General features: G+C 44.8%; 1 protein-coding gene across 2 annotated transcripts; it reads left to right on the top strand.

The window, feature by feature from the left end:
* Nucleotides 1-2,791, top strand: gdnfb (glial cell derived neurotrophic factor b). 2 transcript variants are annotated; one of them, XM_028996755.1, is made up of 3 exons: nucleotides 1-383; nucleotides 912-1,110; nucleotides 2,064-2,791. In XM_028996755.1, the coding sequence occupies exons 2-3, from the start codon at nucleotides 939-941 to the stop codon at nucleotides 2,555-2,557; spliced, it is 666 nt and encodes a 221-aa protein (XP_028852588.1). In that variant the 5' UTR covers nucleotides 1-383; nucleotides 912-938; the 3' UTR covers nucleotides 2,558-2,791. The 2 variants fall into 2 exon arrangements, with proteins under 2 accessions (XP_028852588.1, XP_028852587.1); XM_028996754.1 differs by lacking the exon at nucleotides 1-383 and having other exon boundaries at nucleotides 796-1,110.
* The last annotated feature ends 12,695 nt before the right edge of the window (nucleotides 2,792-15,486 follow it).

Raw genomic sequence — 15,486 nt, 5'->3', positions numbered from 1 at the left:
AAGCGGAATTGGCAACACAGTCGCGGGCGCAGCTGGGTTCTCCACGGAACGCGCGCAGTCGCGCCGATGTCGCCGCGGCGGGTGACGGACGTCCCCTCCACCTCCAGCCCGTCGGGGAGTCTCCTGTCCAGTCCTGGAGACCCACGCTCTCCGCGCGTCCTGCACTCCTCCAGAACCACGCTGCGTGTTGCACATGACCCCGCCGGAGTTTTGGAGAGGTCTCTTCCTCCGGCACGTTTCACCCATCCTGAAGCGGTGTGGGCATGACGCTGCGGGAACCTCCAGGAGACCTGCACATTTACCACCAGGAGTGGAGAACATGACGAGGTGCCTCACGCCGTACCTGCTTATTCAGTGACACCAAGCCATGGACCCGATGTAAGGTGAGCTCAGCAGCACAGAGGACGAGCTTTGACAGCACTGTGGTGACTGAGGAATAATTCACTAAACTCGCCAAATGTTGGTAGGTTGATCGGGGAACTTATTGCAGAATTGGTCGTAGATCTCGGGGTGTTAATGCAGCCCCACCTGCTGGCGGGGTTGGGAATGTTCCTCACATTAATGATCACGTTGTCCCCCTTCCTGGCACCAGGGCAGCCTGGGGGTCTCCTGCACGTTCAGTCAAAGTCAGAGTGGACTTTTATTGTCGTCTCAACCATATGCAAGTAGAAAAGAGAGATGAAATTACGAGAACTTTCTAAAAATACTAAAATTTGGAAATTTAAAATAGCACAACAACAAACTTAACAAGCCTGATATCACAGATATCAGTGCCGTCTGTGCAGTCCGTCTGAAATCAAATGCTGTTTGTTTGAGTCTTACTATTTTACCCCATTTTAAAGGGTAAAACTCACCAGAACCCCCAAACGTCTATGATGCTGACTTACAGACGTCTATCTGTCTCCCTGCAGATTCCCACATTGGAACGAAGCCTTAAAATGAAGTTATGGGATTTAGTTTTCGCTTGTTCTTTGCTGGTGAACCCTGTCTTCACACGTCCCCTGTTCCGGAGTCGTCGGGGCATCGTCTCACAAGAGTGGCCGGCCGCTCCAGACTCCACATCAGAACCCGGAACCGCCAGAGTCGGCCAGAAAATGGCACCAGTCAAAGGTAAACAACCTCAAAAGGCATGATTAATGCATCGCTGTGCGGTCATATAGTTCACGGCGCGGCTTGGCGGTAGCTCACAACGTAACGTCACTGATGAGGACGTGTGGTTGTAACCTCAGTAGAGTAGTTTTGCAGCCTGGCATTTCGGAGTGTCACGCTATGGCGTCTTTTTATCATGTGACCGCCAGCTGCACGTTGCTTAGGAACAGCTGGATCAACCATGAATAAATATGAAACGGTGGACTATTCCATAATTGCATTATTACAGTGGAGTTTGAACTTCTGTACCCCGAGAGGTTGTACTTGTTTGTGTGATTGTGTGTGCAAATGTATTGCTCTGACTGTGTTGTTCCATAATTATGTTGAATATTATTTCTTGAAACCGCCCTGAGGTGTTATTTTTCAGAAGCCACCAGGAATCCTGTATTCACACGCCATATTCCGGTTGAAAGTGAAGCTGCCCGTATTATTTTGGACAGTGCAGGGTCCCGCGAGGTGCGTTAACGGGGATAACAGGGCTTGTTTGAATTTTCAGCCGTGAATTCTGAGCTCCGTGTAGAACTGGCCGCACGTCACACCCGATACTGTTGTTGATGGCGCGAAGGAAGGAGCGGAGGGGGTCATGTTGCGCGCCACCTGCAAGCAGCATTGACACCACTGACAATGAGCCCCCCCACCGTGGCTCACACCTTTTGGATGCTGTGTGGTTTTCGGCGGTCCACCTTTTGAACCGACATGGCCGCGCTTCACAAATCCAGCATTGTCGTCGCGGTGTCAGCGCGGACAATATGAAGCACCTCATATGCCGTTACAGGCTTTGTGCTCGCGAGCATTGTGTCTGCCTCAGAGCGAAAATGGATGGTGTACGGTGTCGTGTCGTGCTTTTAAAGTTAAATCCACCAAGTGGCTGGAGTGCTGGTTGTCCATTCACTCTGTTTTTGTTGGATGCACAGACAATGTGGCGGCCCAGCATCCCCAGCAGTTTGAAGACGCGTTGGATTTCATCAAGACCACTATCACCAGGCTGAGGAGGTCCACAGAGCGGGAGAGGGACTCTTTAGAAAGAGCAAAACGGCGGAAGAGGAAGGGCGTGACAAACAGGCAGCGCAAGGAAGGGCGGGGGTCAGCGGGGCGCAGGAGGAAGGGCACCCCGAGTCAGGGCTGCACCCTCCGCCAGATCCGCCTGAACGTGTCTGACCTCGGCTTGGGCTACCAGACCAAGGAGGAGATGATTTTCAGGTACTGCAGTGGGCCGTGCACGAACTCCGAAACGAACTACGACAAAATCCTCAACAACCTCACGCAGAACAGGAAGCTGCGGCAGAAGGCTCCGCCCCATGCTTGCTGTCGGCCAATCTCGTTCGACGACGACCTGTCGTTCCTGGACGACAATTTGATTTACCACACAATGAAAAGGCATTCGGCCAGGAAGTGCGGCTGCATCTGAAGAGCCGTGGTTTAAGGGAGGAGGGCAAGGCTGCTATGGGATGTGGAATTTTACTGCGGTAAAAGGATGGTATGTGTTCAGGAGAGTCACACATTATGAAGGACTTGTTATATCGGCCTTAAAATGTATGTTACAGTGCCCTTATTACATGTTTCTATAGCAACAAGTACAGTATAATGTAGCCTGTAACAAAACGTAATATCTTATGATGTGTACATAGGTAAAGGATTATGGTTAGGGTGCATGGTATAAGGTAACTACATGGTATTGCAGTTTACATCGTTACAGTGTTATATATATATATATGACCTCTTACACTAAGAGTGGAGATATACAGTACAGGCCAAAAGTTTGGACACCTTCTCATTCAATGTGTTTTCTTTATTTTCATGACCATTTACGTTGGTAGATTCTCACTGAAGGCATCAAAACTATGAATGAACACATGTGGAGTTATGTACTTAACAAAAAAAGGTGAAATAACTGAAAACATGTTTTATATTCTAGTTTCTTTGCTCTGATTACTGCTTTGTACACTCTTGGCATTCTCTCGATGAGCTTCAAGCGGTCGTCACCTGAAATGCTTTTCCAACAGTCTTGAAGGAGTTCCCAGAGGTGTTTAGCACTTGTTGGTCCAGCTCACCCCAAACCATCTGGATTGGGTTCAGGTTCGGTGACTGTGGAGGCCAGGTCTCCACGTTTTGTTAAGTACAGAACTCCACATGTGTTCATTCATAGTTTTGATGCCTTCAGTGAGAATCTACCAACGTAAATGGTCATGAAAATAAAGAAAACACATTGAATGAATGCGTTCAAACTTTTGGCCTGTACTGTATGTAACAAGGGCACTCAAAGGTTTCCTTTTTTCGTTATATTTTGAACCCCATGTACATGTCATTTTTTTTGTGACTAAAAGATACAAAGAACCGTATTTATTCCAGCATTTTGCAATTAACTTATTACTATTTATTTATTTTCAGTTTTGTAATTTCCTCATATTTATTTTCCAGGTTTGTATATTTTCATAAAAGGGGTTCAAATAGCCATCTCTGTATAAGCAATTGATACGTTCAAGGCTTCAGTGGAACACGCCTGTTATGTTTAAGACATTATTTTACACATGGAAATCAACATTGACAGCTTGTAGATATTGGCATGTTGGTACAAACGATTGTACTTTGTGTTGACGAACCTCTGACACGTCTCACTTTCCAACCCAGACGCACTGAGAATACGCTACACATTCTTGAAGTAATACAATATTCTGTTTGGGTTCTGCTCGGCCAGATTACCCCATTTTGGCCTGAGTCAGTTCAGTGACTCACCGCTTTCTAGACCTTGTCCTTTGGCCTTGCCCTCCCGAAGCACTGACACACACACACACACACACACAGACACACGCAGCGTTGAAATAAGGAGGAGAAAAGGGCGAGACAGAGGAGACACTTTTTACAGTATGATGTGGTGCTACGGCACCACGCTACACCTGGCACGGAGTGAAAACAAATGGCAAATGTCCAATAGCAACATGGAACAGCCAGACACCAAATAACTGAACATGTCCAGAGCCCGGAGGAGCGGCAGCACATTTAACACATTACCACGAAGGCTACTAGTAAACGTATGAAACAGACTCTATTTTTGTATACTGTATTAGTTTTGTATGGTTACAATGCAATAAAAGTTTCAAAACGGAATTTTAGACTACGGAGAGTTGCCGATCCATTGGGTAAATAAAAACATTACTTCTTGCTGCTTGACAGTAAACCTGTCCAACTGATCCTAAAAAGATTACAGGAACAAGCCAAGCTGCTGTTCATGTCTCAGCAGACGGCGGATATAAGACTATTTTGGAGCGAGAAGACGAGCCATAAAACTTCCATTAGAAACAGAATGTCTGCTCTTGCATGCAATCGCGTATTGGTCTCCTGTAAACACACAGGGCAGTAAAGTGAAATCTCCTGGCCTTGGCAAGGAATGAATGAGGCCGTGAGGCAGACATTGCTACCGAAGTTCACGCAATTCTTTTTTCCATTAACAAAGAAATAAGCTTGAAAAAAGCATCCATGCCAGTAGTGTCGACAATAGGTGGTATTGTGACGATATCCTACTTTTTTTGATGCTTGTGAAGACAGTGAACCCTGCATTTTTCTACATGCCTCATTACAACTCTCACTCAAAAGAAGCGATAACCTAAACATAGAAAAGTCAGTGGATCAGTTGAGACCCTCTGTCCTCCAGGAGACCATTGGTTGACTCAGAAAATATTGGACAATGGCCTCGGTCACAATGAGTGAGAGAAGGACGGCGTGCGCTCAAACCCGACCTGCAGGTAGTCTACCTCGCGGTCAGCGGATGAGCGGCAGCATCTAGTTCGAATTTCCTTTCCGCCATGGCAGCTACTTGCCAAAGCCCAGGAGGAAGCAATTAGCCCCCCGCGCTACACAACGGGAGCGACACTGGCCAGATAAGTGGACAGTGGATACCTCTTGTCAGCGTGTCATTAGTGGTTGTAAATGAGTCATTTGAGGCCCCTGGGGTGACATTGTGGTATTTGGTTGCCTCATGCTTGTCACCGAGACATGACAATGAACAACCGACCTCAGCATCTTTTAGTGTAGTAAGACTTGGGTGCCCAAACATGCCCTTTTTTTCCAAATGTTCTTTCAAAATGTTAATAAAACATTTTAAAATGGTAATAATTGAACAATTATTGGCTTTACAGTGGTGAGTACTTGAAGTAAGATGGGAACTGAAAGCAAAGTGATGTGGAATCAGCACAATGATTTGAAATGGGTTTGTGGACCCAGAGGATCGGACTCACTGGCCTCCACAACCTATTTTTCTCCCAAGGCTTAACGGGGCTGTATGAAAACACATTTCAGTAGTGAAGAGACTCCCAGTCTGGAACACCCAGCTTGCAATTTATGGATTTGAATATCTGACGAATGTGAAGGTGCACCGACATATGGTATTCATGTGACTGCTCGGTTCTCCTAAAGTGCTTTTTATTGCTTGTTGAAGAATACGTTGAAGAAGTCAAACATTTGAGTGGGACGTTCTTATTATTTATGGACAGCAAATTTGAATTATCTGAATACTGTTATGCACATATTTCAAGTATACTGTGCAGTGCCTTCAGTGCACTAATGAAGAGACCATGCATGCGGTGTCAGTAGAAATCTGTTGATTCTGCTGTGTGTGTGGGCAGCAGCAGCAGCGGCAGCAGTGAGGGATTCACTGCCCTTCGGGGTTCAAAGGGAGACAAAGCCATTTTCCATGCAGGACGCGCTTTTTTCCCTTTAGCGAGGAGTTAATTGCTGAGTTTGGTGGATGCAGTCGATACTCCCCCCTTTGCACACTACATTAAGCAAAAAGGTTGGCCCTGACAGATTCTGCTCTTTTTCCACATGTGGCTCTGCACCTCAGGACCGATTGGCCCGATTCTGTGGGAGAGGCGACCCCCGTGAGACCAAATTAGCCCGTGTTGCTACTTCATGTCCAGCGTAACAAGAAAATAAAAAATCACGTTGAGCCACAATGTCACCTGCTGTGGGAACGCGTTGTACCAGCATCGCTGGAAATCATGTTTCTTTCATTACATAAATATATAGGAGCAGGGAATTGCTGCTCTCCAGTGTCACATCAAGCAGGTCCAGGGGCTGAACTCAGCTGGAAATGGCATCTCTCGCCAGAGCCATATGGAGCCGTACGTGTGGTGGCATGGAATGGGGTGTATGGAGATGGAACCGTTGCATGGTGCTTTCTGGTGAGGGTGCAGGCTTGTTAAGCAGCGCTGCAGTCAGCATCGGAGGGGTTTCAGGGAAAGTGCTGCATTATTCCTCAGGTTTCATATTTCCTTGGGGCATATGCATGCGCTGGGAAGGCTGCAAGCTGTTCCTGTTGTGGAAAACAGCAGATTCACCCACTGATCACTTAGATTTATTAATTAACATAAAATACTGCCTTCCACGAGAATGCCAGGGAGATGCAGAGGTTTTATGCATCCAAACGAGATTAAGTGGCATTAAATAGATTAAAGGGCCATTTGTTTTATCTATAAGAGGGTTTGGCTGAAGATATTCTTCCGACACTGAGCAAATCCAGTAATGCCATAAGGAGATTCTTTTAAGTTTGTTCTAGATTGTGATTTGTCTCTTTGGAAATGGCCACTGGGGTGAAATTGGGCCAGTCGCTGCTCATCGAGGCGTGTTCTCTGGAAGAAGGCTCTGAACTCGAGTGGGCTCTGCTTGTCTAGCGGACCTGCCGGGGGGCTGAGTAAGAGAGCTGACAAATTGTGAGGGATAGTGCGGAAACCACCTAATCTCCTTCATAAACACTGGGTCCCTTCCTCGCCCCTAAAAGAGGAAGCGCTCCGTTTCTCAACGCCATTCCTCTTGGATGCTGCTCCAAACTGACCCCCGTTTAATGAATACAGCAGTTCAGTTTTGGACCAGATCTTATATTGCATTGTTTTATATTGTAAGATGATAGTAAAAAAAAGACAAGACAGGACATGACATTTTCAAAGCTGTCCCACTTTACCCACTTTTGTGTTTGTACAGAAAATAAGTTAAAAGTTGTGTAGATTGAGACTAAGTGGAAAACACAATTTAATATTAAAAATAAGATCTAGAGAGATGCTAGAATCCAGGATGGATGACTTTCTATTAGTAGAACAATGATAGAAACAATGGTGGAATATAGATAGGACACAAGAATGCATATATCCACACTAGAATGGGGCAGTGGTGGCCTAGCGGTTAAGGAAGCGCCCCCACAATCAGAAGGTTGCCGGTTTGAATCCCGATCTGCCAAGGTGCCTCTGAGGTGTCTCTGAGCAAAGCACCGTCCCCACACACTGCTCCCCGGGCGCCTGTCATGGCTGCCCACTGCTCATTCAGGGTGATGGGTTAAATGCAAATTTCACTGTGTGCACTGTGTGCTGTGCTGCTGTGTATCACATGTGACAATCACTTCACTTCAGAAGTGTGACCCTTTACTGTCTCACGATTTAATTCCATTACGATTATCAATGCATCACAATGGATCCAATCAATTTTTCTATGAACGTCTGCCGTTCGTGGCGTCAGGTGAGTGCGGACTGAACAGCAACCGTCTTTCTGCTCATTAGAGCAAATCAAATCATCCATGGCCTTTCAGCACCAGCGTTCAGTCGACTGCGAGTTCGAATTTCATCAAATAACATTTCATGCTGCACTTTCTTGCCGTCATTTTCTGCCAAAATCTCGGCAAACGTTAAACCTCGAATGCCAGCGCAATGCCAATTGAATGCAGCTACAAAACACAGCGAGAATACGTATGGTATTCAGAGAGCGCTCATTTTGAATTTCCGTGTGAGTGCCTTGAGTACCCTGTACTCAGATCAGGCCGCCAGAGATACTACCGAGACTACTTTTTATCTAGGAACCGCCAGAACTTCACCAAGCAACGTTACTATGATATTATCAGTTATGTTCTGCACTGCATTGCGGCAGAATTATCCACGTCTGCATCGCGATGCATCGATTATTAGGTTCATTTCAACACCCCTACTCAGCACAGAGAAGCCTTTTTACATTTATGTCAAATGGGACCATTCTTTGGAAAGTTTGGATAAAAACATGTTGCCAGTGTGGGAGAACTGAATATATTGCTGTCCGTCCTCAACCAACAATTTACAAAACCATACGCTAAAGCACTGCGGCGCTGAATTCTCACGATTTCAGGACAGAACGGTTCTCCTCTGTTTATGCGACGCGCGCCAAGTGTCTTCTCTCGGCGCACAATGGCAATTGCCTGGTACAGTGAGTGTGTTTACTTTCCACAGAGTCGCTGTCAGGACCGGAGCGTCTGAGAACACTCCAGCCAGGCCAGGGTCCTAATCCCACGGCAGACGCGTGGGGCATGCCGGCAGGCCCCCGGCTGAACGCTGGTTAACTTTAAAAAAAAAAAAAGGAAGTTACCTGTCACACCTTATATTTTAGCATTGCCGTAATGTAAATAAACCAGTAAATTACAGTAAGTTTGTTTTTTTTCTTACATTACGTCAATGCTAAAGTGAGTGACAACACGGCATTTTATTTAAACTTTCCTCCACACCTGTTTTTTATTGAGAAGCACCTTTCCAGAATGTTCTCCTGGAGAACAAGACAACAACAACAACATTTATTTCTTATATAGCCCAAAATCACATACAGCATGTCTCAATGGGCTTTGACAGGCCCTACAGTTGACACCCCCCACACTTGACCCTTCTGCACACAAAAACTCCACAGAAAAAAACTCTAGGAGAGAGAAAAAAAAGAAAGGAAGAAACCTTGGGAAGGAGTGATACAGAGAGGGACCCCCTTCCAGGGTAGAGTGAGCCTGCAAATGGTGTCAGTGCAGGGCTGGTGATGATTTGTACAATATAATAATAAGTCCTACAGTTGTAGGGTTGGAGAAGTCCAGGATGTAGTCAGTGTCATGGTCTAGATTACGTGTCCATAATGATGTTACTGGTCCATTTTAAGATCTCTATAGCTGTAGTTATAATGGTGGTGGTGGCTGTGGTGACCCTCTGGTTTGTTTCATGGTATGTCTTTGTTAAGCAGTTGTCGGGAACCAGGATTTATTTGCTGGTCTCTTCACTGGGGTCTGCCAGTAGTCTGTGTGCTTGATTCAGTGTCTCGGAGAAAACATACAGAAGCAGCGGCAGACGGTTGCACTGTACGACCGATACTGAAATCTGTGGTTATAGTGGTATATTGGTGCTACAGTGGCCCGGTACCCTAACTAGGACAGCCTAACTAGGGTGAATTTAACTCTGTCTGTGTCTGTGTCTAACAGGGGGACTCTGTGATAAAATGGACTTTATAATTGACACTGTGTCAAAGTGAAGTGAAATGAGGGTCTAGGACTTTAACAAAAAGCCAGAGAAAACAGACAGGTTTTGAGATTGGAGTCGGCCCCTTTCTCAAGACCCTAGCAGTGAGTAGCGCTAGGAACTCACCATCCCGCAACGCGCTTCAGACAAAACATACACAGAACCTCCAAGGCCTGCTGGAAACAGGAAGGTGTCCACAGTCCAATCCCAAACATTGGGGGACGCCCGGATTTAGGGGAACTCGATATGCGCCCTTTGTTTTGCCCTGACCTGGGTCTATTGAGGTAACACTGAAACAGCGTCCGGAGCCCCGTAGCACCCGGAGACTGCCAGACCTGCCTGGAGGCATGGCCAGGCCCTTGACTGATACCCTCAACTGCTAGTACAAGTCCTCATGTGACCTGCTGAGGAATTCTGGGTAAATATTTGGCCTGTAAAAACAGTCAGTAATAAATTACAGGTTTAGCCTCCTAATCCCGGCCTGTTATCGCAGCCTGTCACGTCTCATTCAGTCACATGCACTGCATGCTGAACAGAGCACCACATGTTACTCGTGTCATTTTCATCATTTCTGTTCCAGGGCTGCGGAAAAACAACCAGAGAACATGAGTTAGCTGTACAACGTGAATCGCGTGTTAACCTGTCGCCGGTATCACAAAAAAAAATTCACAACGTGTCTCTCATCAATCTGCTTTGGCCTTGATCACACGCATTCACATCGACAGAACAGGGCTGCTGCCGCGCACAATGGGCAGGAGGTGATGCGTTCCTTGGATAACGGAGTTTCCAAGACAAGATCATGAGCACCTGTTCACATTTCCACTCGCTGCAAAATGTCCGTACCCTGAGCTAATAACGGAGACTACATACAGTGGTGCATTTCATATCATCCATGTGGACGTTAAAGTGCGGGGAAAAAAATGGACAAATGCAGTATAGGCAAGAAAATTGTCCTGTTCTGATGCATTATGGGAGATCAAGGGAAACATGACAAACCAAATGAGAAACAGCAGACTTTCATCAGTTCTCTTTCAACATTTTAACATAATGCAGGCAAATTCATGCGAACGTTACGTAAGTCAAAGCATTTGACATTACATTCTTGATTTTGTTTGCATTACGTTATTTAATTGTTTTCAGAAGGTTTTTTGAACAGCTACAAGACCACTGACTCCGGTCACATTACTGCCCTCTGCGGTCGGCAACTAATGCCGCCGAACCCGACTCCTAATGACCCGGCGAGAAGAGAACTCACGGCTGTCAGGGATTCTTCCAGGAACCCCCCTTTCCACCAGAAATGTTCGCACAACCAACGCGGCTCATTAGAGAGAGACGTAGACAAGTGCTAAGACAGGAAAGCCAGAGAAATGTCCTTCTTCTGTTTTCAATGCAGTGATGAATCGGTCTCGGTTTCGAGGTGTTTGAGTAACATGTAATAAACCAGTGATGACAGAGCTCTTTCATGTCTGTTTTAGCACTGTGTTTCACCTGAACTCTCGTTTTTTTTAATAAATCGTTAATTACACGTGATTCGTAACAGAATGTTACGATGTTAAACGTTTATTTGCAGAAAGATGCAACGTCGAGACACTGGAAAAGCGTTGTTATACCTTAAGCAGTAGCTTGGCGAGGCTTGATCCCATTCCGAATGACGAAAGGCCACAATAGAAACGGTGTTATTTTTTCCAGGGCTGTGTGCATGTGTTTATCATGGTTCTACAGCAAGGTTTACTGGTATGATTGTGGTGGCGGCTTTTCAGTTGTTTTTCTCCGACATCCTCAATCAGAACCGGCCTCTGAAGCAACAACAGTTATTTCTACGCTTTCCCAAGATGCTACCATGGAACCACAATAACAGAAACATGAGGAAGCCTCTTCCTTCAGCAGAGAGGAGACCCGAAAACCACCAGAAGTAGGTCACACGCCTGCAGGAAAAGCAGTCACAGAATCTCCTGCTCTGGGCGAAGGGTGACGATTCAGAGTCCCGGTAAGAGACAGTGTTTGGAACAGTGAGGCTTCATTCCCACACATAGCAAAAACAAGCAGGATTCCACACCAAGGGAGCAATTTCTGAAAATATTAACACATCAGTACTTGCTTGCCTGGGCGGAGCAGCCACCCTGGGGCCATGGAGGGTTGTCCATCACACTTCATCTTCTTCTACCAGACCTCCCAGACAACCCTCTTCTTCCCCGATAATACAGGGAAATAGAATGATCTCAGAAGTGAGGTGCTAAACATGATTATTACATATATTAGATCTCAGCAAATCACAGGATCAAGCAACAACATATATTTTTTAAAGTGAAAAGTGAAAGTGAAGTGATTGTCATTGTGATACACTGCAGCACAGCACACGGTGCCACAGCGAAATGTGTCCTCTGCTTTTAACCATCACCCTTGGTGAGCAGTGGGCAGCCATGACAGGTGCCCGGGGAGCAGTGTGTGGGGACGGTGCTTTGCTCAGTGGCACCTCAGTGGCACCTTGGCGGCTCAGGATTCGAACCACCACTGCCCCATTTGTTAGTATGAAATAAAGACATATATTTTTTGAGAATGAAATTAATTTATGCACATGCGCATGTATTAGTGAAAAACATAGCTGATGTAAAAACTTCCCTCCACATCCCACAGCACCTTGTTGTTACAGTAGCTTATAAATCTTATTTATAAATCTTGTTGTAATGGCTGAATGTTTTTGTACTTTGTCTCTGCGTTTTATTTTTTGCCACTTCCCTACGGACTGTAGATGTATTTTGTCCATAAATCAATTTCTTCCAAGAACATTTACCGTCAGAAAACATTACTGACAGAGACCCATTATTGGAAGGTGTTTCTTATGAACAGCAGTGCAACAGGTAAAACTGCAAAAGTCTCTTCTGATAAGTGATATTCTGGTTAGGACTCTTTTTACTCAGTTTTCATTAAAACGTATATTCATTGAATATTTGTGTTTACAATGCTTATGACATCTTCTTAAGACGTCTTCATGTCTGCATAGTGTATAACAGGATGAGTGTACAACCATCTGCAAAAGGACCATTTTATGAGTTTACAGGAAAGGAGTCTGTTAACAACATTTAACAACAACAAGATGACTATGACATTATAAAAAAGAAAATGACTGTATATTACTGAGAACTAGTAACAAAATCTTTTTACTTTACATTTCTGTACAGAACAATCTTAATATATAAAATATCGCAGTATATATTCTTATATTATGTGTTTTTAAAATGACCTGGAAATCCTTGTAAGGCACTGAGCCACACATAAAATCAAAGTCAAATACACCATCGTTGGCTCCTGGGCTCTGGTTCTCTCCTTCTTCCCACTTCTTGCTCCAGCTGGAAAGGTCTAGAAACACAGAAGATACTCTACGTTCCCCCCTGAATAGTTGCTGTGTTATGTGATCGTAGCAGATATAATACAGCTATTACTGATGATTCAATCCCAACTGCTGTATCGCGGCAGTCGTGTGTAACACTGTGAATGAATCACTGTTGTCCGAAGCAGATTTAGCAGAACCGAAAGACTCGGCTGTGCGTCTTTGTTGATGAAATAAATATGTACTGCGGCTTGAGCGTTCAGAGGCCTTTGTGTAGCTACGCAGACAATGCAGAACCGGCCGCAGTGGAATGCTCTGCACATGACTCAAATGGTCTGAAATGCTCCAGAACGTCTCACACTGCAGGGAGCACCAGTGGAGAACGTCTAAGAGGTTTCATCTGCTGGGATTGGTAGCGAGACAAACAATAACAGGAGAGGTGCATAACCGCTCTGGATCACTTGACGTTAAAAATGAATGTTCAGGAGGAGTGGAGTGCCATGTATGTTTTTGGTTACAGGCTTTAAAATGTGTTAGATTAACAATCATAAGGCTCTTGAGTGATTAGCTTTTTCAGAAATGTCGGCCTGATGGTCTTTGGCATTACATTAAGTATAATGAAATTTTTTAAATGCAAACAATATAATCCTTTTTTATATGCTTTTATAGATTCAGATGTTGTTTGACAACAAGGTGTCGAGAATTGGCATTCTGGCCCGGGTACCTGTGTGCCTTACTCACCAATTTGCACTGATTCAGCTCACATAAACACAATTTTTCTATTATCAGTCCAGTCTGTTTTTTTTTTACTCTTTTTGACAATTTTTGCCAGAAGCTGTTAAGTCTTTGTTTATGATCTGTGCTCCTCTCCCACATACTCTTGTGCAAGATACCAGCCATTTCTCCAAAATCAGTTGGCAATAAATTGTACCCTACATCCTCAGCATAGGAAATATTTGCACCAAAAATCCCTCTGGACTTTCCTGCCAACAACATTGTGGAAGAAGGGAATGTAGAACATAGAATGTAGAATGTTCCATACTCCTTCCAAACGGCTACGTTCTATGGAGGTGAACTGGCTCTCACACTGTGGTGTTTCTGCATGTGACATCATGGACTCCCACCATCTCCTGATCCTGACATGGCTTTAGAAAAAAGGATGGACATTAACAACAGTAAGTAATGAGAAATCAGTGTTCTCACGTAACGCAGCGCCGAAGGTCATCGTCTGGGACGAGAGTCGCATCTGTAGAGCAGATTCAGCCCGCAGATCTGGTAGCTCGACTGATGGACCGCAACATTACCTTAATGAATGCTTTCCAGACCGAGCGGGACCGGGCCACTGCGTGCCATGTGGGTCTGGATCATTACTTACAAAAGGAAGTGAGAGGAGAACCTTCTGAACACACAAGCAGATGCAAACAAACACCTTCCTGAGCTTCCTCAGACTCTGTCAGGGATGAGAAGAACTCAAATGCTAACATCTGACAATTTGTCTACCCAGTGGTAGAAACAGTCCCTTGTTCCAGTGGTAGAAACAGTTATCTTGTCCCTATTAAATCCTATTAAAACTGCCTTATTAATAACTACACTATGATGGTGTGAGTGAGGAAATATGTTTTCCAGTCCAGTTTTAGAGACACCAGCTTTGCCCGCGTACTGTCACAAGTTGCACACTTCCATTACATAAGAGCACGTGAAGTGATTGTCATTGTGATACACTGCAGCGCAGCAAACGGGAACACAACGAAATGTGTCCTCTGCTTTTAACCATCACCCTTGGTGAGCAGTGGGCAGCCATGGCAGGCGCCCGGGGAGCAGTGTGTGGGGAAGGCGCTTTGCTCAGTGGCACCTTGGCGAACCGGCAACCTTCTGATTATATCGGCCCCCCACTGCATAATACATGTATTGCAACATGTATTAATTCATGCACAGCATTTGACCAAGAGAACAGATGTCATGTAATTAACCATTACATGTTCACTCTCCTTCTGCTATTTAGGCAAGATGATCACTAATGAGGATGAACTCATCTATGCTCTGAATTAGGTACATTAAAGATTTCCTAGTTCTGCTGCAGGATACGGAGTGGTCCACCAGCCAGAGAGGCGCTATGTTCAGACACTGGTGAGTTGATGAAGGACTAGAAGGACATAAACTCTACAGCACTACAGGACTACAGTCTCCTAATCCAACAGACAGGTTCAACATACACAGAAAAAAAATATTTGAATATAGAAAAGTCAATTTCTGAAATCAATTTAATAATGTTTGCCCACCACCAGAAATGAAGTGCCAAGAAGTGTCATTGAATTGTAGGGCAGGTTAATTTACATGTGGCCGCCTACTGGACTGAACAAAGGGGTTACCGTTTGGGTGATAGCCTGTTCGGTTGACGGGTTGGTGACTGTGCGCTGCATAAGAATGAAATAAGAATGAGAACGTTAGGTTAGAGATGTTGTGATCATTTTCAGTGTTCTCATATGGATAACCTTTACTAAAGGTTGCTAGATACTAGTCTAAATTCTCAAAATTGTGTTGAAATTACACAATAAATTGGTATTAAGGAACAGAATATTGTGTTGGCTCAACATCATTTTTAAATGTACATTTTACATAAATGTTTTTTTACATAAATTATATATTTAGCTTTAAAGAGTAACAATTAATTGAGAAAGGGTGAAACATTTATGTCAATTGGCCAGTTGCTGATTATGTGGGACTGATGTACAC

This window comes from Denticeps clupeoides, chromosome 11 (genome assembly GCF_900700375.1).
Source record: "Denticeps clupeoides chromosome 11, fDenClu1.1, whole genome shotgun sequence".
Classification (NCBI taxonomy): Eukaryota; Metazoa; Chordata; class Actinopteri; order Clupeiformes; family Denticipitidae; genus Denticeps; species Denticeps clupeoides.
The sequence above is the reverse complement of the archived record's forward strand: the minus strand, read 5'-3'. Positions and strand labels throughout refer to the sequence as shown.